Source organism: Pongo abelii, chromosome 16 (assembly GCF_028885655.2).
Source record: "Pongo abelii isolate AG06213 chromosome 16, NHGRI_mPonAbe1-v2.0_pri, whole genome shotgun sequence".
Lineage (NCBI taxonomy): Eukaryota > Metazoa > Chordata > Mammalia > Primates > Hominidae > Pongo > Pongo abelii.
Window position 1 is genome coordinate 16,237,365 of NC_072001.2, and position 26,335 is coordinate 16,263,699.

Sequence of the window (26,335 nt, forward strand, 5' to 3'; positions counted from 1 at the left end):
TACTGCAGGTTAGTCGAGGGATCTGCAGTGTAGCTAAAGTACACAGATATTGAGCTCCTTACCTAAATCTTCATGTTTCGAGAGGCAACATAACAGCAAGCGACTGACATCTTCCACGGGATGCTCAGGGGGAAAACATGATTGGTGTGGTCAAATGGCACTGCCTACAGTACCTTTCTATTTGACACAAAAAGTCCTGCAACAGAAACAGCTGGAGGTAACCTCAGAGCCACCCAGTGAGTCTTCACAAATCTTAAACATGCCACAGCTTCTGATGCACTTGCAGTCAGTAATGCTTCTGAAGCCTCGCTAGCATGTTAACACAATCAGGTTCTCACCTCAAAACCCTCCAGATAATACATGAAACAAAGTCTGTGCTGTGTTAACCAAAGAGCACATAAGTATTCCTATGTCAAAGTCCTCAGATAAACAGAGCACTGAGGTGGCAGTGGGGGCAGGCCTAGCTCACCTTCATGTTGTGATCCTGAATGTTATTGTCTGCAATGGCTTGCAGAAATGCCTGGGAATGGTCCCCCAGAGCCCATCTGTGGGAGTAGAGTCGAGATTTGCTGGCAGGTGTGCCCCTGGGGAGCTGCAGTGGTCCTCATCTTTCTCCTCTTTGTAGCTGTAGTGGATCTGGCTGGTGTGCGGCTTCCAGAGAAGATGGATGACTGAAGCCATTCTAGAAAATGCACATGCAGACATGAAAGAGAAACTCAAGTGCACAACTCAAAATAAATACTATAAAAAAAAAAAAAGATGCTCAACTGAACACTCAATTTAGAAGGTGAAATTCAGCATCATTCATATGAAAGAGCTCCACCTAAGATGTTTAAACAGGTTGACTTATAATTCCTCTATCTACGTGAACACACTTTCTGGTGATTCCACACGCCTCAGGCATGGCATCAGAACTCAGGATCGTAGTTCCAGTCCAGCATTCACTGGATACCTGTGCTCTGCCTGCAGCTGCCTGGTTCCACAGATACCGTGTGAAGACTGAGGTGCACATTCTAACAAGGAAGGCAGCAAAGGGCACCACTGACACAATTAATCACAGGATTTCAAGTCCAAAACTATGTGCAATGGATGACTATGGGGGTACCAGGGAGACTGGAAGACAGACCACCGCTATTCTGAGGGTCAGTAAGGGACTTGTGGAAGCAACAACTGAGCTAAGATGAGAAATAAGACCTAGACGCTGAGTATCCAGGCAGGGAACAGCACATCTGAAGGATTTCTACAAAGAATTACATCCTCAGGGTAAGCTACGTATTCCTAGAGCACTTATAAAGGAACGAAAAGGAGAAAATATTTAACAAACACACAATCTTTAATGAAGGATAGATCCCTGGAGATGGGAGGGCCGACGGACTGGAAAGGAGACCTGTGCATGGTGCCAGGCACGGGATCGGCCAGTGCGAATGTTAATTACAACTGCTTATGGTCACTTGAGGGAGTGGCACATACACACAAAATTAGTATGTGCACCACTACAGATCTCTATTAAGGATCTGTGTTATCAAATACTGCTCCAAATCCAAGCAATCAAAGCGGGCATGCACTTAGTGTTCTTTTACTGGACATTTAGATTTTAGAGCACTCAGGAGCATTCCCCAACCCACCACATTCATTCTCCTGAAACACTAATCCAATGCCGACTCTCTCTGGCCCTCTCTCTTTAAGCACAGGACCGCCCCTCCTTACTGCTCCAAGATAAGCCTCTGAGCCTCCTGTGGATCGGACCCACCTGCCAGGGCCCATGGCACCCTCTGCCCTGGAGCTCGCCAGCCCTGCCCTCCTTGCCAATTTAAACAAAGCCCATCTTCTGGCAAGCAATGAGCCTTGAGGAGGACGGAGGGAAGCAGACACCTCACAGGACACCACAGGCAGCCCAGCACCCAGCACTGCACAAAGGTCCACCCATCAGGGGGCTGTGTGGACACCAAGATCCTCCTTCCCCGCAAACCTCTGCCACACCCACTCTCGCAAGCAGCAGGAAAGCCCTGCTCCTCTCAGCAGTGCCCTTGACACTCCTGCGTTTTCTGCCCAGAATGCTCCCTCACACAATTTCAGGACTGCTGCCAATGTGAAGCCTTTCTTCTCCCAGAACCACGTATGAACCTCTCCATTTCACCATTCACCACCTTGTAACGTGACCTGCTTAGAATGCTGGCTCATCAACAAGCAGCAGCTGAAGGCAGAGGCATGTCCTATCCATCACTGCATCCTGAACACCTCGCATGGTAACGGCACCAGAAAGCAGAGGCGTGTCCTATCCATCACTGCATCCTGAACACCTCACATGGTAACGGCACTAGAAAGCAGAGGCGTGTCCTATCCATCACTGCATCCTGAACACCTCGCACGGTAACGGCACCAGAAAGCAGAGGCGTGTCCTATCCATCACTGCATCCTGAACACCTCATATGGTAACGGCACTAGGCAACTGCTCAACAGAAGCTGCTCAATGGACAGACAGACAGACAGACAGATGGGAAATGCACAACTACATGAAGGAAAATGTAAACCCATCTTAGGAGACAGGAAGAAGCTTATTATTTTAGGTGGTTACAAAGGCTGCCATCCTGAACTATAACTGACTTGAGCCTGGTCTGGTAAAAACGCAGTCCTCAAGTAGAATGCTGTTCCCTGAGAGGACAGCTGATCCACATTCTGTGCAATTTCTGGGCATTCAGGCAGAAAAAAGCCATGCTGAGCCCATCAGGCAGAGGCTGCAATACGTGAGAACACCACAGGGTAGACGGGTAGACATTCCTGCACACTTTTTAGCTTCCTCTGCAGCAACAGACCATGAGGGCAAATAACAGCCACTCACAGCTGTTTCTACCTGATTCAGTCTCACTATCCTTATTATTATTTTTTTTTAACGTCATCAACTGTGTTGAATACTCCTCTCCTTTTTTTTTTGAGACAGAGTCTCACGCTTGTCACCCAGGCTGGAGTGCAGTGGTGCGATCTCAGCTCACTGCAACCTCTGTCTCCTGGGTTCAAGCAATTCTCCTACCTCAGCCTCCCGAGTAACTGGGATTACAGGCACCTGTCACCACACCCAGCTAATTTTTGCATTTTTAGTAGACATGGGGTTTCACCACATTGGCCAGGCTGGTCTCGAACTCCTGACCTCAGGTGATCCACCCGCCTCAGCCTCCCAAAGTGCTGGGATTACAGGCATGAGCCACCGCCTGGCCATCTCCTACTTTTTTAAAGAGAGAGTCTTGTTTTGTCACCCAGGCTGGAGTGCAGTGGTATGATCATGACTCACTGCAACCTCAACCTCCCAGGCTCAAGCGATCCTCCTACCTCAGCCTCCTGAGTATCTGGGACTCCAAGTATGTGCCACCATGCCTGGATAATTTTTGTGTATATTGTAGAGATGGGGTTTTGCCATGTTGCCCAGGCTGGTCTCAAACTCTTGACCTCAAGCAATCCACATGCCTCAACCTCCCAAAGTGCTGGGATTACAGGCATGAACCACTGTGCCCGGCCCTCTCCCACTCTTAATGGCACTTACAGTTCAAAAAAAATAATCTGCTAATCAGCAAAAAGCAAAGATTTTCTTACTGGCACATTCAATCTCGACAGGAGACAGCGGTGCGCTCATTGCTAAATAGGAAGCATGTAATCCGAGAAGCAGGCCCAGATTCCTCTCTGTGTCTATCAGAGGTGAAGAGAGACTTCCCAGATCTGGTATGGTGACAACTTCTTGGTCAGGCTGGAAAAATAAATTTCATCATCAATCTGAGGAAACAGAATTAATTAAAAACATAAAACCAAAAGGACAGCTCTGTCCTGCAACTGTACCGCCATGTGAGCCCAGGGGTGCTCTGGGCGTTCTGCCCCTCCATCCTGTAATGAGTTTTTGCTGCTGTGCCCAAGTAACAGCAGATACCACATAAACCCACATGCCCAATAAAGCAGGCAGCAACCGCACAGCCCTACTGTAGAAAAACTAAAGCACAGATACGTGATTTGGCTAGAATATTCCTTAGGAATCAGTTTCCAAAGTGACTGTACACCTTGCTTCAGAAAGTATAATGAATTGTTACATGCATAAATAACCCACTGGGCAACAAAACTATGACAAGTATTCGATGACAAGTATTAGTGGACTGTGACCACACATGTAGAGGAAATGAAATTTATTCTAACAAAAATCAAACTCTGAAAAAAGCAAGAGTTCAACTTTTCCAGTCACAGAAGATATTTACAGCAAAGTTAATTCTCCCCTTCATAAAATGCTTTAAGCCCTGCCCTAATGGCATTTAATACATTTTATTACTTGCAGATACCTGGAAAGCTAATCCCAATATATAAATTCTATGTGTTCGTGAATACATAGGAAGGACATATTTCTATTGTAAAGAATTACACTTCTACATAGTTCTTCCCAAAAAATACACACCTCAAGATAATAAGCCATTCCAAATTTCTACATAAGACCAAAGTGTAACCTCTTTTCTTGTGGAACACTGTCTATATTTCTCACAAATTGAACATTTAAAAAACAATCTTTCAAGACCAGTACATCACAGATCTTAACACGAATAAATGTAAATTCATTTATGACAAAACTTCTAAAGGATCTTTATATTTATCCCTAATGCCCCCCAAAAGACTCAGATATCAGTACTTCTAGATCCAAATATTCCTATCACAAACACACAGAGGGTATCCCCTGCCATCCTCTGCATCATTCAAGGCATACAGCCTCACCTCCAAATATTGGCCAACACAAAATGCGTAAACGGATTCCCGGGTGTCTTCAAACTGCAAAGCAGCTTCCAAAGCTACCACTGGGTCTTCCCCTGCAAACTGAGCTGAAACAAAAAGAGAAAAAGCAACATGAGTTCAATTCAGCTTGCCTGAAGAGCTATAGGAGAAACAGTGAGTAGGAAATAAGTTAGGTGCTTAACTCAAAAGTGAGGGTTACCAGAGTATAATGACCTCCCACTGTCTCCCAGGGTTGCCTGGGCCGACTCAGAACTTGAAATGAGTTCCAAGTATTAAAACAAAAATGCATAATGAAAGGAAATTCTTCAAATGTGCTCAATTTGTTGATAAGACAGACACCAAAGCCACCGATACATTAAAGTATGCGGGGGCTGGCACAAAACTAAAGAAATCATTTATAAGCCAAATACTCTGCTTAGAATGATACAGGTTGTAACTTTTAACCAGGAAATAAGAAGTGTAATCTTACCAAGAATACTATTTCCTGTTAACGACTGTGTCTGGAAGTCCTTTATATCATATACTTTCCCGTCAATCACAGTCCAGAAGCCTCCATCTTTATTATGGTTCTCCAAATCAGCTTTGCGTATAAGTGTCACCTCCTCATTATTTCTACAGTTCTGACCTGTAAAAAATGACTCTGTATATACAGAAACCAGAATCAGTCCATCGATCAATCAACAGGTAAAATGAAAAGAACAAACTGTGTGAAAGAACTACAAGCAGAAATAAACAAATCCACAATCAAAATGGGAGAAATACATATCTAGCTCTGAAACTAATACCACACATACAAATTCTATTAAATATAGAATGCTTTAAAAAAAAATCTAGACAGCATGAATATCAAATCTGGCCATGCCAGGCCACAGAGCAAATCTCAACAGATTTCAAAGAAATAAAGTTACAGAGCATGTGTGCTGACTACAATGCAGTTAAATTAGAAATAGGTTTTCAAAAATTCATTCAAAATAAAATAAAAATGACTCTGTATATACAGAAAATAAAAATATTCATTCACATATTTGAAAATTATAAAATACACTCATAAGTAACCCAAAATTCTAAGAAAAAATGACTATGAAAATTAGAAAATGTGTTCAATTAATAATCAAAATACTGCAGATCAAAATTGGTGACATACAACTAAATGCATGCTTGAGGGCATTTACGCCTTTAAATGTGTGTATTAGAGGGAAAAAGCTAAAAAAGAAAAGAAACACCGAATCAATAAAAGTCTATTAGTTCATAAAAGTACTCAAAAAAAGAAAACCTGAGTGGTGGTCACCTATGCAAGTGCTAGGATACCAACTCAATATTACCAAAAATAGTTAAAGGGAGGTGGCAGTTCAAGAAGTCAAGCCTAGATTATGTCCTTCCTGTACAGATTGTACCTCCTGCTAACCAGACAGCAGAGGGCAAGGTTGGTGGGGATTTTATAGAGGACACGCAGCACATGAATTCCCTGGTCTAGTTCACAGAACTAAAGCGGGAGCCACCGAGCACTACAGGCCTCCTGAGCCAACAGAAAGCATGCAGCATGACTCCAGACGTAACACCACCCCAACGAGACTGAATCCAAATCCAACCAAACCTCTAGATCTAACCAGCAGATTAATGGAACTAACAGAAGAACATGTTGGTCTAGAATAAGAGAAAGCAATCAACCAAATTCAGAAAATGTGAAGTTCTCCAAAATAACCAACCTGCTTCTTTGAAAAAGAAAACGGTATGATCAGAGACAGGGAGAGGAGGGCCTGGAGCCATGCTGTTTGGAGAAAGAGACTAGAAGCATATGTCAAGCAATGCCAACACAGAGAACGTGCTCAGGTCGTAATTCAAAATTACCACCTAAAAAAGGCATTTTTGAGATAGTCCAGGAAAATGTAACATGGGCCGCATGTTAGGTTAAGGAATCACTGTTAATCTTATAGACAGGATAATGATATTGTAGAGTTTTTTTTTTAAATCCTTAAGAGGTAAAATGCCTTAAAATGTTTTAAAGACAGAGTTATGCTTTAAAATAATCCAATCAGCCAGGCACGGTGGCTCATGCCTGTAATCCCAGCACTTTGGGAGGCCGAGGCGGGCAGATCACGAAGTCAGGAGATCGAGACCATCCTGGCTAACACAGTGAAACCCCATCTCATACCACGCCGTATTACCGCATTTAACAGGTATAATGAAGCAACTTGAACAGGCTATTTTTCCATTTCCATTGCATTTCAACAGAGCCCATTAAAAAGTAGTATAAATGGCCCTTAAATACTAATATATTTTAAAATGCTCAAACTATATCGGGGTCACCACTTTGTGCTTTAGCAGGCAAAATCCCAAAAGCCCACACACAAGGCTGGGAGGCCAGCAGCCCTATTGGTGGTGAGAGAAATCAAGATGTACAGGAGCAATCTGGTGACAACCAGCCCACACTAGATGCATCCCCACCTGTGCATGTGCACAGGCACACATGCGTGCACACATGGAGGACATGTGTTCCAGGTCAGGCCTTGCAGAACTATTTTTGTTGTTGTTGTTGTTGTTGTTTGAGATGGAGTTTCACTTTTGTTGCCCAGCCTGGAATGCAGTGGTGTGATCTCGGCTCACTGCAACCTCTGCCTCCCAGGTTCAAGGGATTCTCCCGCCTCAGCCTCCCGAGTAGCTGGGATTATAGGCATGCACCACCATGCCCTGCTAACTGTTGTATTTTTCAGTAGAGACGGGGTTTCTCCAAGTTGGCCAGGCTGATCTCCAACTCCCAACCTCAGGTGATCCACCCACCTTGGCCTCCCAAAGTGCTGGGATTACAGGCGTGAGCCACCACACCCGACCCTCAGCACTATTTGTATAGCAACATTGTGGCAATAAGCCCAAGTGTCCACCAATAAGAGACTCACTAAAGAAAGATACATAAAAGACACATCCACACACTGAAGACTAAGCTGCTTTATAAAAACTAAGAGCGACACTCTGATAAAGTACTCCAGTATATATGGTTAGTTAAAAAAAACAAGCAGCACAAGTAATGCAACATGCTACCACTAGCGTACTCATTCCAGAGAACAAGGAGGTTACAGAGGAGACTGAAAAGTCAGAGGCAGCAGGTGAGAAATGGCTGGAAGGCGTGGGCGGGGAAGCGACAGTGTGTCTCTACCTAGGTTTGATTTTTGAACCATGTGACTGTATTCCTTTTTTTTTTAATGACTGTAAAACAAAATAAATGCTCTTCATACTAGAAATAAAATGTTAGCAAAATCTGCATTCAAAACTAGGATTACTGTTCTACACTGGCAAAGTTCACTACCATTAGCAGAGGCAGTTTTCTCATTGACATAATGAGATACAACAGCGTGCATGGGGTCCTCAGCGGGCCTGCACCCTACAGGTGCTCCACACATGCAAATCACTACTATTACCATTACTATTACATAACAGATATAATATATAATTATACTGTCACTACTATAACCAGCATTACATACTAAGACAGCCTGCATTCAGAGTATAAAGAAGGCTGTGGAACCCCCTGCAGAAGGTGGGAGGGCCTGGGGCTGTGCATAAAGGGGAGCTCTCTGGGGCTGTGCCAACTGAACCTGGAACCTGGGCCCCCAGGTTGGGTCCCCAGGCCTGTGTGCCTCAGCTTGCTCATCATTCACTCTCAACACGGATAACACCTTCAACTGCAAACACATTTAAAAACCACAGGCCAGCTCCCGCTACCAATACCAGAAAAAGCAAGTCTCCACACAGGCCCAGGATGAGAGCCTACAAGTGGTACTAGCTACAAAACACATGGAGAACACGGTTCTTGCACACACACCTTATGAGATGTTGGAGAGCTACATGGCGGAGGCATCTACAGGGTGTAGCCAGATGGTCTAGATGGGCCAAGACAACAACTGCCATTTGTTGCAGATCAATGGCAAGCTCGTTGTCTTGTGGAAGGGTGAGGTACCTCAGGAAACTCTCACTGGGGCTCAGAGGGCCAGACAAAAGCTAGAAGGGAAAAGTAAACAAACATTCAGAAATGGTGGGAAAAATTAAAGTAACACAGTGAGCCTTTACCCACTCTTTATATTTTGGTATTGACTCATTTGACCCATCAAATGAAATGCTGATGATACAGTTATACTATACAGCTATGTATTTGTGCAGCACATAAACTGTGTAAATGTCTAAATTTGCGGTATACATGTACACAACATTGACTGTGCATGTATACATTTATGATACCACAGGTAAGTTGAATCCACACAGATTACTAACATGAGCAAACCACCCTACAGGCCTAGGACCCCTGGAGAAAGGCAGAAGCACCTCTGTGGGAACCCAGCACAGCATCTCAAGCTGGCCTTGAAATCTAAAACCAAAACCTTTATTTTAATCTAAACGTTGCCCACTCTGGAGAATACCTACTTTCATTTGCAAATTAAATCATAGTTCTAATTCTTCTAAAGGCAGAAGAGCCCTATTATCATTAGGTTAAAGACTACCAAATAATAGAAAAATTAAAACAAGGCATGATATTGAAATGCCTAAGACTTTCCCAAAAAGACACAAAATCCAACTTGTACTTGACCTGTAAAGACCAGCAGTCCTGGAGGTTTACGCCCAGGGCCCCACATGCCTGCTCCTCCCCCAGCTCGGCGTCCACACCTGTTAAGGGGGGAGCTGGTACTAAACAGAGTGACAGCTCAGGTGACACACCCTGCACAGAGCCCAGTACATAGGAAGGGCCAACAAAGCAAGTCACTATTTTCATTGTTCTTTTCTGGTATTGATTTAAAAGTGCGTGTTTCAAGCTTGGTTCTGTGCTGACAAGGGAGTCGGTGCTCACTGATCTGAGTCTTCTCCACAAACAAGTGGCTTCCCAACCTGTCTCATCTGACTCGCTGCTGTTACCACCAAACACACACACGCCAGAGAAAAACACTGCCGTGGACACGCACGCTGGTCTTGCTTTAAAAATAACTAGACTCGAGTGCCACCTAAACACAAAGTTCCATCATGACACTCACATGCTTGTTGCCCTCGGAGTGGGGTGTATCCTTCCTGCAAATGATGCTCTGGAACCTTTGCAGCAAGGGCAAAAGCAGGGCGCTGGTGCCCTGGGCAGAACGCTCATTGTCAGTCTCCTGTGCCCCGCTGTCCCACAGCTGAAGCAACAACAGGATGGCAGACAACATTTGGCTAAAGGAGAAAACATATTTATTCTTAGTAAAAACAGGTTAACTTTTTTTTTTCATGGTTGATCAAAAATAAAAGCAAACAGCTAGATAGAAGTGAAGCAATACTTGGGATATGAAAGGAAATGAAAGTAAAGCCATGGTAATTAAATCACTGAATTGACACCAAGATTTTAGCACAAGTCATTGCCTTCTGCTGATAGGAAAGACCAGTTAAGAAGCTCAAAGAGCATGTTTACATGGAAGTTCTAGGATCTTAAACTCATGGAATAAAAATAATTAAATGAGGAAAACTGAAAGAAAAAAAAAAGAACAGTTCCCAGGCTAGAAAACTGAGCATAAAAAAGGAAGTGAAAAAAAGGTAAAGAGAGAGCGAGCTCTGGGACATGGTTCTCTGGTTACAGAGCACCACATCTGCTGCGGTCACACACGATTTAGTGAAATGCACACAATGCAACAGGTATTTGGACACAGAGGTGCTTCCCCGAAGCATTCCCAGTCTGCGGCAGCCCTCACCTCAACGTGCCTCTCTGCACAGCCAGCTCCAGCAGGACGGCCAGGGCCAAGTTCTGGTCCTGCAGGGGGATGCTTCCTGGCCCTTTGGTGGCTGGCATTCCATGAACATCCCTGAAATGAAAACAGTGGATGCAGGAACAAAGCGACCTCCAGAAAGACAGCATGCTTACAATCACACTAACACATTTACTACATGCTCCCTCCCAAGGAAGGATATATTTTTAATATTTAGAATCAAGTTTCTGAGACTTGCTACTCAAATTTTTCAGAGATTTTTAAAGTATACAATTAACTCACAGAAATGTATTTATTCATTCGGATGCTATTACAGTAGATGACATACTCCAAGTGTGTGAAGCATAAAATAATTTATCTCATTATCCAAAACATGAGTAGGAGAATATCTAGCTATCTTTTCCAGTTTCAATGACGTGTAAGACTATGCCAGTATCTACCTCCTCCTACAGAATTAGAGAGCCAATTTCTAAAACCACCTGAGGATCTGGAGGCAAAATGTCTACACTAATTTCTATCTCTGATCAAAGATTACCTGGTTGCTTACTCCATACCCAGCTCTCCAGAATTGACTTGGCCCTATATACAGGTGCAGGAGTTTCATCTTTTTTCTCTTTGTCATCCAGATCTTCTTTCTTTGTTCCACTTGGTTCGACACTATCATCTGCAGAATTAAAATTTTTTTAATCTGTAACTGCTTTTCAGAATGCCATACCATTAGTCAGTCTCTGCAAATGTCCCTCCCCGAAGTTACAACATCATTAACTGTATGTTTGACAACTTAAAAATAAAATACATCAATCATACCTCTAACAGATCCAGTATAATTTTCATAAACAAACCAATAAATTGGCCGGGAGTGGTGGCTTATGCCTGTAATCCCAGCACTCTAAGAGGCCGAGGCGGGTGGATCAGAAGGTCAGAAGATGGACACCATCTTGGCTAACACGGTGAAACCCCATCCCTACTAAAAATACAAAAAATTGGCCAGGTATGATGGTGGATACCTATAGTTCCAGCTACTCGGGAGGCTGAGGCAGGACAATGGCATGAACCCGGGAGGCAGAGCTTGCAGTGAGCCGAGATGGCACCACTGCACTCCAGCCTGGGCAAAAGAGCAAGACTCCATCTGAAAAAAAAAAAGAAAAGAAACCAATATATCAAATTATTTAAAGCCTGTCTTCCAAAATCATATTTCATTAACTTCCTAGTAGATTTCACAACTGAGAAACTTAGTCTTTGATATTTACCTACTTCAATTTCACACCAATTGCTTTTATCCAGTGAGTCCCAGTGCTTGTGTATCCGTGGGAAAAGGGAGGGTGTAGAAAAGGAGTACAATTCAAAAATCTTTTAACTCTTTACAAGGCCCTACTCCACTGCCAACTGGGAAGCACTGCTATGCACTGTCACTGTCACTGATAGCATAATTCAAGAGCACTGGGACACAAAGGAAAAGCTGAGAAAAATGACTTTAGGCCACTGACAATGTAAAGTTTCAGTCAAAAACAACTGTCATAAAACTCCTTACATAGTAAGCAAAGAGAAGAGAGAACTAACCTTACCCTTGAAGTGTAAACACCTTCCATCACAGAAGGCTGTGACTAAATGTCTAAACAACATAATTAGAAAAATGTATCTCAATCAGTGAAAGACAATGTCCCATCCAGATTACAAATAATGACTATCTAAAAATCTCGAAGGAAACAGTTCCTCTGTTTACAACACTTCTGACACCAAATGTATGGACTTTTGCACCAAGCAATTCTCCAGTTCTCTGCAACACCCAGCTGTGTGTCCCACAGTGCAATTCAATTCTGAAACTAACTACCTAGAATTAGGACAGACACCGCAGGTTAATAACAGGAGACAAAAGGTACAATGCTGAAAACAATATCTAAAGAACTAATGGCTGAAAACTTCCTAAGTTCAGCGAATGACACAAACCTAGGCAGATTGAAGAATCTGTGCAAAGCCCAGACATGATAAATCCAAAGGAAGCCATGACGAGGCACATCATAATCAACCGCCAAACACTAAGGACAAAACCGTTTCAAAAGTGCCACAGAAAGTAGATATAGAAGAATGTCTTTTGTGGCCTGAAATTAAGGCTAAATATTATGTGCTGCCTTGACGTCGGTAAAATCAAGAAAGCCTCAAATGGCCTAACCACAAGGTCTCCCCCGAGCTCTGCTCCCACGGATAAGATCCCAAAGCCAAACAACTCTCCTTATCGCAGAGACCCGACCCCAGCCTGCTCATCCCTGCCGGCCCAGAGTTATTCAAACAAGCCAATCACATCTTCCCATGGAAGATGTGTTAGCCAAATGAAATGGTATTCCAAATGAAATACCATTCAGCAATAAAAAGAACTATTAATACACAGAACAAGTATAAATCTCAAACATCTAACTAGGAGTAAATGAAGATGGTTTCAAAACATTACTGAAAATATGGTTCCACTCACATGACATTCTCAAAAAGAATACCCTATACTGATGGAGAACAGATCAGTGGTTGCCAGGGTACGAGGCCAGGGAACATGTGATAAAAAGGAGAAGCACAAGGGAGCTTTTGGGGTGATGAAAATTCTCCATCCTGATGATGATGGGGGTTACATGAATCTATAGAAGTCAAAATTTACTGAACTACATACCACAATAAAATAAATTTCATATAAGTTTTTTAATAAAAAAAAAAAAGTTGGCTGGGTGTGGTGGCTCACACCTGTAATCCCAGCACTTCGGGAGGCTGGGGTGAGCAGATCACAAGGTCAGGATTTCGAGACGAGCCTGGCCAACATGGTAAACCCCGTCTCTACTAAAAATGCAAAAATTAGCCAGGTGTGGTGGCACGCGCCTGTAATCCCAGCTACCTGGGAGCCTGAGGCAGGAGAATCGCTTAAACCTGGAAGGCGGAGGTTGCAGTGAGCTGAGATCACGCCACTGCACTCCAGCCTGGACCACCAAGTGAAACGTCATCTCAAAACAAAACAAAACAAAAAACAAAGAAAATATCTAGGTCTAGGTAGGACAGCTGGAATACAGTCTGGTGGAATCATGTCAGAGCAGCGAGCTGGGTCTGGAGGGCTGGAGTAGGGTATGGCCCCACTCTAGGAAGGAACTAGGAAACGCATCCTGGGTGAAGCAAGAGCAGAGTCCCGTTCTGCAACAGATTAGCATTTATCCTGATCTGACAAACTACATGCAAATTTAATACGTCTCACTTAGCCTCTTATTTTCCTTAACAACATGGAAAATGAGAGAACAAACAATTCAGAAGTTTAAGACATGAAATACATTTAATTCAGAAATCATACACAGAAAGGTAGGAAATAAATGGGGGGAAAAAGCAGCTAATGAAAAGTGAAAATGCGCCAGGTGCAGTGGCTCACACCTACAATCCCAGCACGCTGGGAGGCCAAGGCGGGCGGATCAATTGAGGTCAGGAGTTTCAGACCAGCTTGGCCGACATGGTGAAACTCCAACTCTACTAAAAATACAAAAATTGGCCCAGCGTGGTGGCAACCACCTGTAATTCCAGCAGCTCGAGAGGCTGAGGCAGGAGAACTGCTTGAACCTGGGAGGCAGAGGCTGCAGTGAGCCAAGATCATGCCACTGTACTCCAGCCTGGGAAACAGAGCAAGACCCTGTCTCAGAAAATAAAATAAAATATTCATAGTCTTAATAATGGAAAATAAAAACATTTACTGAATGCCAAAAAATCTCCCTAAAAACCCCAATCAGTTGTGATCTACATAAAGAACAATTATGCTCTGCTTTCTAACCACAATTTTAAAGAACAAAAATATTCATCAAATGTGGGCCGGGTGCGGAGGCTCACGCCTGTAATCCCAACACTTTGGGAGGCCGTGGCAGGCGGATCATGAGGTCAGGAGTTCAAGACCAGCCTGGCCAATATGGTGAAACTCTGTCTCTACTAAAAACACAAAAATTAGCTGGGCGTGGTGGAGGGCACCTGTAATCCTAGCTATTCAGGAGGCTAAGACAGAGAACTGCTTGAACCCAGGAGGCGGAGGTTGCAGTAAGCCAAGATCAGGCCACTGCACTCCAGCCTGAGCGACAGAGCAAGACTCCCTCTCGAGAGGAAAAAACAAACCGAAAATTCATCAAATGTAATAAATAAAACATATACTTTGGATTTTTCCATGTATTTAGCTTTTCTTAGAGCATCTTTTAGAATTATTGCTTCACAAAAAACACTTTTGGAAATGTTTTAATTTATTAACAAATACTGGAGGGCTAGGAAGAAGAGGTTAAAACTTTTTAAAATATACACAATGAATTACGCATATGTGAAAAAAAAGAAAAAAGGGTTGCTGACTCCTGTCATGGAAGGCACTGTCATATGGACACTCTTAGCCTCAGCATCCAGAGGTCCAGAAAGGGAAAATTTCAAGTCAGAGAGAATTCTATATATACCATTTATTTGGAAACTTCAGCCCTTAAGATCCCAGCATCATGACCTCAGTTTCAACACAATTGTCCTTAGACCTTGTATTGGTTACAAATACAAAACAAACAGCTCAACTGAACTAACTCTTGTCTCTCCAGAAACACAAACACAAAACCTCATAAAATGAGTGAGTTTCTAGCGGCCGTAATTACTGCAACTTCTCCAATTTTCCCCTCCACAGTTAACTAAACAGCTCAAAAACTATCAATAACAAACAACAGTCACCATGATATGGTTAGGAGTGTGGCAGATTTCTTAACCAGTAATAATAAATAGGAAAAAAATTTTGCCTATTAATAAATCTCAAGTTTCGTGCACTTGCAAGAAACTAATTAAAAGGCAGCCGTGCACAATCTACAAAAACAGCCATAAAGACTGTTACATTTTAAGTCATAGGAAACAAACCTGCTCCTCTAATATAGCAAGATACAACTGACTTCCCCTTACATACCCTAAAAAAAAGACTTACATGAGAAATATAAACATGGAAGCAGAAATACACCAAGAAAAAGACATGTCAAACCCCACCTGTATATGTTTTCAACCATTCGGTGTCAAGGCGAGCCTGGGCAGCCAAACACAAAGATTCAGAGGGTATTCTTTTCTCCAGCTTCCTCCCAGTTCTCAGGCCTGCAAGTAAACATACATGTTGAAGACCTGACGCTTTTTAATAGTTTACAAAGACACTCCCGAAAGGTTTAATGCAGAAAAAAAAAAAGACAGAGAACAGAAAGATGGGAAAGAAGAGCTCGGGGAGGGGAATGAAGGGGAGAGAGGGAAAGAGGGAAGAGATGGAGGGAGAGGGAAGTGGGGAAGGGAAAGCCTCCTTCCAAGGTAGGCAGGGTGTGCCTGGTTTCTCAGGAGGCCAAATCACAATGTCATCCCCCTGCCCTCAAATCCAAAAGGTACACACACACATGACAGGAAGCCCATCGTTTTTTGTTTTGTTTTGAGATGGAGTCTCCCTCTGTAACCCAGGCCTGAGTGCAGTGGCACCATCTCAGCTCACTGCAAACTCCGCCTCCCGGGTTCACACCATTCTCCTGCCTCAGCCTCCCGAGTAGCTGGGACTACAGGCGCCCGCCACCACGCCAGCTAATTTTTTCTATTTTTAGTACAGATAGGGTTTCACCATGTTAGCCAGGATGATCTGGATCTCCCAACCTCGTGATCCGCCCGCCTCGGCCTCCCAAAGTGCTGGGACTACAGGCTTGAGCCACGGCGCCTGGCCAGGAAGCCCACTGTTTGAACGACAAACGACAGCAGCATGAATCTGCCGCTTTACCCCACAGCAGGGCGCCTGCGTGAAACAAATTACTAAAAAGGATCACCTGCAGAAAAACCCACAGCCACCACCGCTTAGAGATGGAGAGAGACCCGAGGCTGCCCCGCGGGCGGTCCGCGCAGGCCCCTAGTTCGCCCGCCCGCCCGCCAACCCCGCGCCCACACCTCCTCCGACGCTGGCAGCCCCGGTGCCCCAGGCCAGGACCTGACGCGCAGGGCCCGGCCGCCTCGCCCCGCTGGCTTGCGGACACAGCCTCCCAGCAGCCGCTGGCTCAGGGGCGCCAGGGATCCTGACGCCTCTCGCGACCCCCGCTACCCGCGCTTATGGCCAATCGCAAGGCGGCTCCGTGGGCGCAGCCAATGGGGAAGGGGAGCCCTTCGCCGCTCCTCCGGACTCTCCCGCTCCTGCAATCCGGTTTATCTTCCTACTTGGAGCTCACCGGCTGCGGCCAGGGGCAAAGGCAGGCGCCGGAAGGCGGGATTTCCGCCGCACGCACGCACACCCGCGCTCCTACGGGAGTCAGTTTCTCACCACCTGAATTATTTGAACTTAGCACCACTAAAAGTGGAGCAATCAGGTGCAGAGTGTTTCCAGACCTCGTGTAATAGAAATCACTGACACCATCTATTTTTTTTTTTTTTTTGAGACAGAGTCTCACTGCCTCGCCGAGACTGGAGTGCAGTGGCCTGATATCTGCTCATTGCAACCTCCACCTCCCGGGTTTAGGTGCCTCAGCCTTCTGAGTAGCTGGGATTACAGGCATCTGCCACCACACCCGGCTAATTTTTGTATTTTCAGTAGTGACGAAGTTTCATCATGTTGGCCAGGCTGGTCACGAACTCCTGACCTCTGGTGATCTGCCCGCCTCAGCCTCCCAAAGTTCTGGGATTACAGGTGTGAGCCACCGTGCCCGGCCTATTTCATATTTTAAATATTAGAAAAGTAGAACTTGGCCAGGTGTGGTGGCTCACACCTGTAGTCTTAGCACTTTGGGAGGCTGAAGTGGGAGGATCGCTTGAGCCCGGGAGTTCAAGACCAGCCTGGGCAACATGACAAGACCCTGTCTATTCAAAAAATAAAATTAGCCAGGTAAGGTGGCACGTGCCTGTGGTCCCAGCTACTCGGGAGGCCGAGGCAGGAGAATCGCTTGAACCCCGGAGGCGGAGGTTGCAGTGAGCCGAGATCGTGCTACTGCACTCCAGCCTGGGAGACAGAGCCAGATTCCGTTTCAAAATAATAATAATGATAATAAGTTTGGGCGGTGGAGGGCCACCCCCGGGCATTGGCCACCTGTGGAATGACCTGGCCTTTGGCTCCCTGGCAGCCAGCTTCTGGGTCAGGCATCTTCGTTGGTGACTACCCCTTCAGCTCTCCTCGTGTGGCCGTGAGTGGTGTGGCACTGCCGTGACCCATCATCTTGTCTTAAAGATGCATCCTGACTTTCCTCCACACTCGCACACTCAAGAATGCAACATCGTGATTAACTTGCTAAAAGAATATCACAAAAATCATAGCATTTGAAAATTTTTTGGTCATTGCAATGATCTTGATCAGGCAATGAGAAAATAAATGCTTGAAGAATGAGTACATGGAAAAGAAGACCAAGAGCAGAGAGTATGGCAATTCCATGCAAAAGAGACTTTTTTTTTTTTTTTTTTTTTGAGACAGAGTCTTGCTCTTTCACCAGGGCAAGTGCAGTGGCTCAATCTTGGCTCACTGCAACCTCCGTCTCCTGGGTTCAAGCAATTCTCCTGCCTCAGCCTCCCACGTAGCTGGGACAACAGGCGTGTGTCACTACACCCTACTAATTTTTGTATTTTTAGTAGAGACAGGGTTTCACCATGTTGGCCCTGGCCAGGATGGTCTCGATCTCTTGACCTTGTGATCTGCCTGCCTTAGCCTCCCAAAGTGCTGGGATTACAGGTGTGAGTCGCCGTGTCCAGCCGTAAAAGAGACTTTTTAATTCTCCAGAGGAATCTGAAAAATAAAGTGCATTTTCACTGGATGCTGAGAGAAGACCAAAAGACTATGGGTTGGCCCGGGCACAGTGGCTCACGCCTGTAATCCTAGCACTTTCGGAGGCCGAGGTGAGTGGATCACCTGAGGTCAGGAGTTCAAGACCAGCCTGACCAATATGGCGAAACGCTGTGTTTACTAAAAATACAAAAATTAGCCAGGCATGGTTGTGTGGGCCTGTAATCCCAGCTACTCGCAGGCTGAGGCAGGAGAATCTCTTGAACCCAGGAGGCAGAGGTTGCAGTGAGCCGAGATCATGCCACTGCCCTCTGCACTCCAGCCTGGGTGAGAAAGCAAGACTCCGTCTCAAAAATAAAAAAAAAAAAAAAGAAAAAGAAAACGCAGAGTGCATAGCACATGGTAGATAGATACTGACACTGCACTGAGTCTCTTATACACATCGTCTCATTTTACTCTCACAAAACCCCAGGAGTTTGGTATCTTTATTCTAATTTTAAAGATGAGAAACTGAGGCTCAAAAATATTAGGGATATGTCCAAGGTAACGCAATGAGTAATTTGTAGATCTGAAATGCAGACAGATCTCTCATTCTGAGCCAAGTGCTTCGACAGCACAGAAGGTAGAGAAACTAAAGTTCCCTGTGGAGTTGTGGGATGCTTACTGAAGGTAGATCATTTGGTGTGGAAACCAAAACACAAATGTCATTAGCGGGAGTAAGGGAGGGAGGAGGAGGGAGGGGAGTAGAGGATTTCATTGCGGGCTGAAGGAAGAGCATGCTAAAGATGTTAATTTGTGAAAAAAAAGCTTGGCAGTTTTAGTAATTTACTGTTGTGAGGAGAAATAAATTTAGAGTATGAATGGTATGGCGGCAGATCATATGAGAGGTATAGTGAAAATTTACAGAATCTGCTGACCCCAACATCAACAAAATTAATGGGGCCCAACTCTGTACCTGCCATGACCAAGTTTTAAATTTTTCTGTAGATAGGCTGTTCCTTCCAAAGCTTAGAGATTAAGCATATATATATATATATATATATACACATAATTTTTTTTTGAGACGGAGTCTCGATCTGTAGTCCCAGGCTAGAGTACAATGGCACGATCTTGGCTCCCTACAGCTTCCGCCTCCAGGGTTCAAGCGATTCTCCTGCATCAGCCTCCTGAGTAGCTGGGATTACAGGCACGTGCCACCATGCCTAGCTAATTTTTGTATTTTTAGTAGAGATGGGGTTTCATCATGTTGGTCAGGCTGGTCTTGAACTCCTGACCTCATGATCTGCCCGCCTCAGAATCCCAAAGTGCTGGAGTTACAGGCATGAGCCACTGTGCCCGGCTGCATTTATATATTTTTAATTGAAGCCACTAGACCTCAGCATGTGGTCTAAACAAAGCCTGTTCTCCTAGTTCAGTCCATTTTCCATGATATCAGGTTCTCCAAAGGATGAACCCAAGAGGTTCCTGTTAGCTGAAGACAAAGTGAAAGGCTGACAATGACATGCAAATTTAGTAGAGCAAAGAATACGCATTTATAGTAGAATAATACATGAATTTTTTTCCTTTCTACCATACAAAAAAAATAATGCTTACAATGCAGGTACATTAATTTTATATTAAAAATACTCTTAGGTTGACCTCTGATGTTTTGCTTTTGCACCTGCAGTAAGCCTTAAGGCATTTGGCATTCCCATTTTCACAAACCTAATTTAGTAGACTAAATGGCTATGCTAAGCATTTCACTTGCTTTCTATTATTCTTTGGCTATAGACTATCACATAATGTGAGTGTTATTGATTTTATCCATGTTAATTTCTCCTACCACGTACTATAGCAAGCTATACCTTTAGCATTTTTTTTTTTTTTTAGGTTTTTGGCTTATAGGAAGGTATCTCCTAAACCATAAAACTTATCCCATATTATTTTCTTTTCTCACAATTTATTTATTGAGCTTTGCTGTATGTAGCTTTTTGAAGTAGATTTTATAGTTTAGAATTGTTGCTTTCCGTTTTTAATCTTTCACTCTTCATTTTTATTGAGTTATGAATTAACTATCTTTATTGTAGTGGTAAAACCATTTGTAATAGTCATAGTTTGATTGAGTGTACATAAATAAATAAAACCCCTACGTTAAACTGGGAAGTGACATCAGCCCCTTTCTATTTTTTCATTTAAATTCTGAAAACACATGGAGATGAGTGTCCTTCATTTCTACCTTAAGTGGGTTGTTACAACTGAAGGTAATAGGGGCAGTCAGTTAGCACAAAACAAATGGGCAGCTACACACAAAGAACATGTTAAAGGTAAAACATGGGTATTTAGAAGGTTGCTTCCATATGTGCTATAAGTTATGTATGAGTATCGAGGAAAGAAGACAGTAACGACTACCTGGTAATCATTTGTGCTCTTACGAAGAAGGAGCAGTGGCTCCATAATGTCCCCAAAATGAGGCAGCAGTCTGTCACTGTAGCAAATGGTGAGAGGGCCCTTGAGCTAGCAGGCTGGGGCACATTCTACAACCCCTTTCCTTTGTCCTATAGATTCAACTTTCACATATGAGAAATACTAAAGGAATTTTCTCGGCATTCACATAAAAATAAGAATAAAGATAAAAAGGAATATATCAACTCTTGTAATCACTAGAAACGTGTTGCTACAAAACAGATGAAAAAAGGAATGAACATTTATACATTCCAACATAAATTGTAAGGGTGTAATATATCAACTCTTGTAATCACTAGAAACGTGTTGCTACAAAACAGATGAAAAATATGAACATTTATACATTCCAACATAAATTGTAAGGGTGTAATAAAACATAAAGAGACCATGAAGTGAAACGCAAGAGCATGGGGAAGAGATAGCCAGAAAGTGCAATAGAAACTGGCAGAATCCATGAAAGAAATAGGATTTAAAAACAAAATCATTGTCGAAAAACAGAAAACTAAATTGTAAAGAGAACGAGGGAGACTGAACCCCAAATAATGTAAGGTTTGTAAAGGGTGTAAGTGAGAAAAAAATATGTAATGAGTCCCCTCCCCTGTCCAAAAATCCAAAAACTGTGAAACATAGGATAGAATTAGAAAAAAGTTATTGCCTATATTAAGCCAAGATAGATCATCATAAGCACATACATTTACATTACCGTGTAGTATATGCTTATATATGTTTTTAGAATGTTCAACTCCAAGATATATCCCTGTATGGGACTAGGACTTTAAAGATTAAGAAAGCATTATTTGGGGGCTTAAGCAAAAATAGTCAACTTAGAGAAAAAGAAAATCATTTTGGCATCAGAGTTTTCCACAGCAAAAGTTAACACCAGAAAATGGGGGGAAATATTGAGAAAGAAGAGAAGGGAGAAGCCAATGGTTATCCTTATCCTTGCAAGATATCTATCAGCTATAAAGTGTACAGTTATAAGCACCCATAACTGCAGGGAACACTGTTTACAGAAAGTTCTTATTAAGAGATTTACCACAGGACAAAGTTCAATCAACCTAGTTCTGAGTAGGTAAAATACTACCAGTAAGGCAAGAGGTAAGCATTCACTGCGTCGTATATAGATTTAAGGGATACATGGTGTAGAAAATGTAAAAAGATATTTTACTGATGATTCTGATAATGTACAAATGATTGAACTGTAACAACTAGGAGGAGAGAGTAAAAGAAAGAGGAAAGTAGGAAATAGCTCCCTGATTGCCTCATCTATAATAGTTGAGAACAATGGGTTCATTTTAAATCTCAAAATTTGCCCATTGTTTAATGTATGAAAATATTAAGTGACACAAAGGCAAATATTAAGAAATATCCTGCCACAAAAATCAAATAGTTCAGGAGAAGCTGAGAAAGTGAAAACAGCATAGAGTCTAATTTAATTGCCACTCATTGTGGGGAACCATTAGGTATTATCTAAATAAATGGGGAAAAATATAAATGCAGGTAAAATTACAAAAATAACAACCAGAAAACTACATCTTTCTTATCAATAAAGATAAATTATCATTTAACAATATAAAGTATTTAATAATAATAAAAAATACTAAATTTTATGATACATATACAAGAAATACACCAAAATCAAAGAGCCAATTTTTTTTAAATAAAATGGTCAACAAATACCAAACAGACAAATGCTAACAAATGAATTATCAACCTACTTTTATTCTGTCTTCTCCTTGCTTATTTTTTTAAATTCCTTTTTAAAATTTTGTTTAGATACTTTAAAATTACTCTTTTCATATTATTTTCTCTAATAATTCTAACCTTCTGGTTCTGTTTTTCGACATTTCTGCTGTTTCTATCACAATATCTATTTTCCTTGAGTGTTTTCTTGGTGGTGGTGTTCTTTTCTGGTTTTTGTTTGTTTTGTTTGTTTGTTTTGGTTTTGATTGAAAGAAATACAACAATGGAAGCTCACACTACTGCAGGGTGCTTCTCCAGATTTTGCTTATCACTCATAATTCTACTTTTATTTACTTTTCAGTTTCCTCAGTTAGTTGCTTATTGTACTTTTCATAGTTGTAGTTGTAATCAACATGTAAGATAGGCTACAGGGAGTTTATCCTGCCACAAAATACCGGAAATCCATCATTTTTTTCTTAAAAAAAGTCATTTTGAACTCGTGATTTGTAGGAAGGAATGCAGATTTAGAGGCATACATTTTCCATGACATGGAAAAATCATTTAACAATGTTAAGTCTCTATTTCAGCAAATACAGAAAAGATATGATTCACAGGACAAGAAAACTGACAGTTAACAACTTACATGGAAAGGCATTTCGACAAATAATATAATCCATCCTACTCCTAAGAGAGGAAAATTTGTATTAATGAAACTTCTACCAGGTATCACTTTCACCTCAGTTAATCCACGAAAATTAAGTCAGCAACATTTTGTGATAAACCATATCCAAAAGAGTTGATTGATGAAATGTCATTAATAGAACAGCAGTTATCCATCATTCAGTAAAAATTCATCTATCACCCGTACACCAAACTTAATTCCATCTTATACAAAGCACATACACTACATTGAAAACTGTCAACTTCTGATGATCTAAAAATGTCTCTTCTATGACCATGTGATCACACTGAAATAAAGAATACAGAAAATTCATAGATGGTCAGTTAAAAAAAAAAGATTCCACGAAGCAATAAACTTTCCTTAAAAATGCCAAAATAATAACATAGACTGCGTAATACAACACTCATTTTACTGACATAATCTGTTGCGGCATTTTGTTAATCAAATACTTTCTTTTATATATACTTATAAATGTCATACTAGAATTACACATTTTCTAATGAAATACAAAAGCATAAAAGAATCGTATTCATAAGTTGATTTTAATCATTGTCTCGAGTTCAATATTACAAACAAGTGTAATTATGGTACAAGTACAAAACAAATGGTGATTAAAGCATGTCAGAAAACAGATGTTCCTGCATACAGATGGACAATCCAATTAACACTTCTCAAATAGAAAACAGCTATTTACTCCTTACTAATGAGTGATATAATTATTTATCATTAATGCAGCTTGGTTTTTTAATGTCTCCATGAAGAGCTTAAATATAATTTTCCTAAAGATGCATTTGGGCCGGGCGCCGAGGCTCAGGCCTGTAATCCCAGCACTTTGGGAGGCCAAGGCAGGCGGATAACGAGGTCAGGAGATTGAGCCCATCCTGGCTAACATGGTGAAACCCCTTCTCTACTAAAAATACAAAAAAATTAGCTGGGTGTGGTGGCGGGCGCTTGTAGTCCCAGCTACTCGGGAGGCTGAAGCATGAGAATGGCGGGAACCTGGGAGGTGGAGCTTGCAGTGAGCTGAGATCCCACCACTGCACTCCAGCCTGGGCGACAGAGCGAGACTCCGTCTCAAAAAAAAAAAAAATAAATAATAAAAATAAATAAATAAATAAATAAGAAAAATGATGTATTTGGATGGTTAATGTATTTTTAATGTATAATTATCTATTGTAGTTAAAAGATGATCAAATATGCTGATTCACTCAGTGTCTATGTTTTAAATGCAGGACTTAAGGAACAATCTGCCATAAGGCACCAACTTATTGTTTTCTTTTAAATTATATATCTAACACGCATACACACACACACTATATATATACAAAACATTAATAATGATGAAAATTTTGAGAATCATGAAGAATAGTATAAATGTAATATATATTTTTTTCACAAGAGTTTTCCAACTACCCTACTTTTTTTTTTAGTAGAATACATTAGATACTACAAAAGAAATGAAAACAAAATGATGTGGAATAGCATGTAAACAATAGAAAGAAGTTTTTGAAGATTGTTACAACACAGCTTCCCTAGCTAATAATACCTGAGAAAACCTGCACATGTGGCATATATGTGTAGGTACCTTTTAGCATATATAATGGATTTATTAATATTTCTTCATTGCGTTGATGGGATGAATATATAAAATAGTAAGTACAAATACCTAGACCTTTGCTTGGTGTATAGTAAATATTGTGTTAAAATAGAACTCTACTATCTTTCTACAGAAATACTCTATGCAGTGATTACTTCTGGCTGTGATACATAAAAACAGGAAAATCTCAATAGAGAAAAAATATGTATTCATGATCATGATTTGGATTTTTCCAAAGAACAAAAACTATGAATTGGGTTGCAAAGATTTCCTGTTAAGACAACAGTAGAAATAAAGACATGGAGTAGAAGATACACACATTGAGTAGGTTTAACAGGCCTAAGCAAAAGATGCACATGATGAAACATCAGGAGAACAGACTAGAAATTCCTCTAAGCCTGTTGTGAGAGCCAAAGAAAATACATCTGGGTTTGACTGTTGATAATGAGGAATTTCTGAAAGGTTGACCTATAGAAGTTCTGAAAAAATGCTTCTAAACAAACCAGATTCCTTTGTCAAATAGATAAGGGAAATTATGGATATGTAATGCCACTTTAGAAATTTCAAATGCACATTAACAAGCAACAGCAAAAAGTAAACCCCATTTAACTTTATTTAACCTAGATTTTATGAACTTATTTACTAAGCAAACTCTCCCATCCATATTTCCCTACTTGTAATACTTATTAAGAATCACTGTTCTGGTGTCATTGGAATTTACTTAGAGAAATGCAGTCTAACCTCTGCTTTAAGAAGCCAACTCTGGCAGAACTATCAATTGGAAAAAAGGAGAGTTTAGATGCTAGGAGGCCATTATAAAGCTCACTTGAGAGCTAATCTGTGCATGACTCTGACAGGAGAAAATAAAATTGAGAAAAAGGCCTGCATTGGAGGCAACAATCCTTGGAATGTGATTGACCGTAGATAATAATGAATGTGGAAGACCCAGAACAGACTTTAAAATGTTAAGCCCAAATGACTGTCTGACAGGTGGTATCTGTAATGAAAACTGGAAAGTCTGAAAGAAGAACAAGATTCTGAGGAAAAGACTAATTTTTTAATGTGTTGAGTTTGAGGGCCTGCTTTGGAACTAACGGGCAGCTGAAGATTTCATTTCATGTCAAAGAAACCTAATTTAAAATCCAGCAAGTACTAAACTCAGAGCTAAATGTGAAAGACTGAAATATGAACTTGCCCACCATGTTAGAGAGGTTTATGAGAGCTCAATGCAGAAATGCCTCTGAAGTGGGAAAATCTATAATTTCTCTGAAGAAGCACTGTCTGTGCTCTGGAGGTCAGAAATTTCCTAGACTCATGCCCTCTTTAGAGCAGATCCAGAAGTCTTTTAGAAATGAAATGTTGGACATGCCCATATGTCCTCTGAGCCTGTCCTTTCTGTCAGAAGTCATGCAGAGACCCAAATGTCAAAAAGGGACACCTTGTTTTGTTGATGCACAAGATTGTGGCATTCCAGTCTCTTTCTGAAAATACATTATTGGATTCTTTGCAGCCAAATTCTTAATAAAAGTTTGGTATTGCAGACTAATATTCCATGAAGAATTACCTAAAGCATGAGGAAATCATCCCTTTAGATCAGTGGATTTTTTGCTTTAATTTTTAAATTGACACATCATTGTACATATTTATAGGGTATAGGGTGATATTTTGATTAGATCCGTGTTTTATAGCATGTTATGTAAAGCTTCTGAGAAGAGTTAGGGAGCATC

General features: G+C 41.8%; 1 protein-coding gene, 1 long non-coding RNA gene and 1 pseudogene across 2 annotated transcripts in view; 1 reads left to right on the plus strand and 2 right to left on the minus strand.

The window, feature by feature from the left end:
* Nucleotides 1-11,128, minus strand: part of LOC100936716 (E3 ubiquitin-protein ligase HERC2-like) — a 32,593-nt gene extending 21,465 nt beyond the window's left edge. The window contains 13 exon segments of the mRNA XM_054532964.2: nt 63-135; nt 137-196; nt 470-585; nt 588-650; nt 653-682; nt 3,586-3,736; nt 4,738-4,841; nt 5,225-5,395; nt 6,462-6,523; nt 8,573-8,748; nt 9,771-9,942; nt 10,455-10,565; nt 11,005-11,128. Coding sequence (XP_054388939.1) covers nt 63-135; nt 137-196; nt 470-585; nt 588-650; nt 653-682; nt 3,586-3,736; nt 4,738-4,841; nt 5,225-5,395; nt 6,462-6,523; nt 8,573-8,748; nt 9,771-9,942; nt 10,455-10,552 — 1,276 coding nt within the window. The 5' untranslated portion in view covers nt 10,553-10,565; nt 11,005-11,128.
* Nucleotides 11,129-11,481: 353 nt separating this feature from the next.
* LOC129050266 (uncharacterized) lies at nt 11,482-16,500 on the minus strand. Its single transcript, XR_008513876.1, has 3 exons — nt 16,395-16,500; nt 15,474-15,575; nt 11,482-11,598 (listed from the first exon to the last, which is right to left on the minus strand). It is a non-coding gene; the product is annotated as an uncharacterized LOC129050266 (long non-coding RNA).
* Nucleotides 16,501-17,658: 1,158 nt separating this feature from the next.
* On the plus strand, nt 17,659-18,218 carry LOC129050267 (COX assembly mitochondrial protein 2 homolog; annotated as a pseudogene).
* The last annotated feature ends 8,117 nt before the right edge of the window (nt 18,219-26,335 follow it).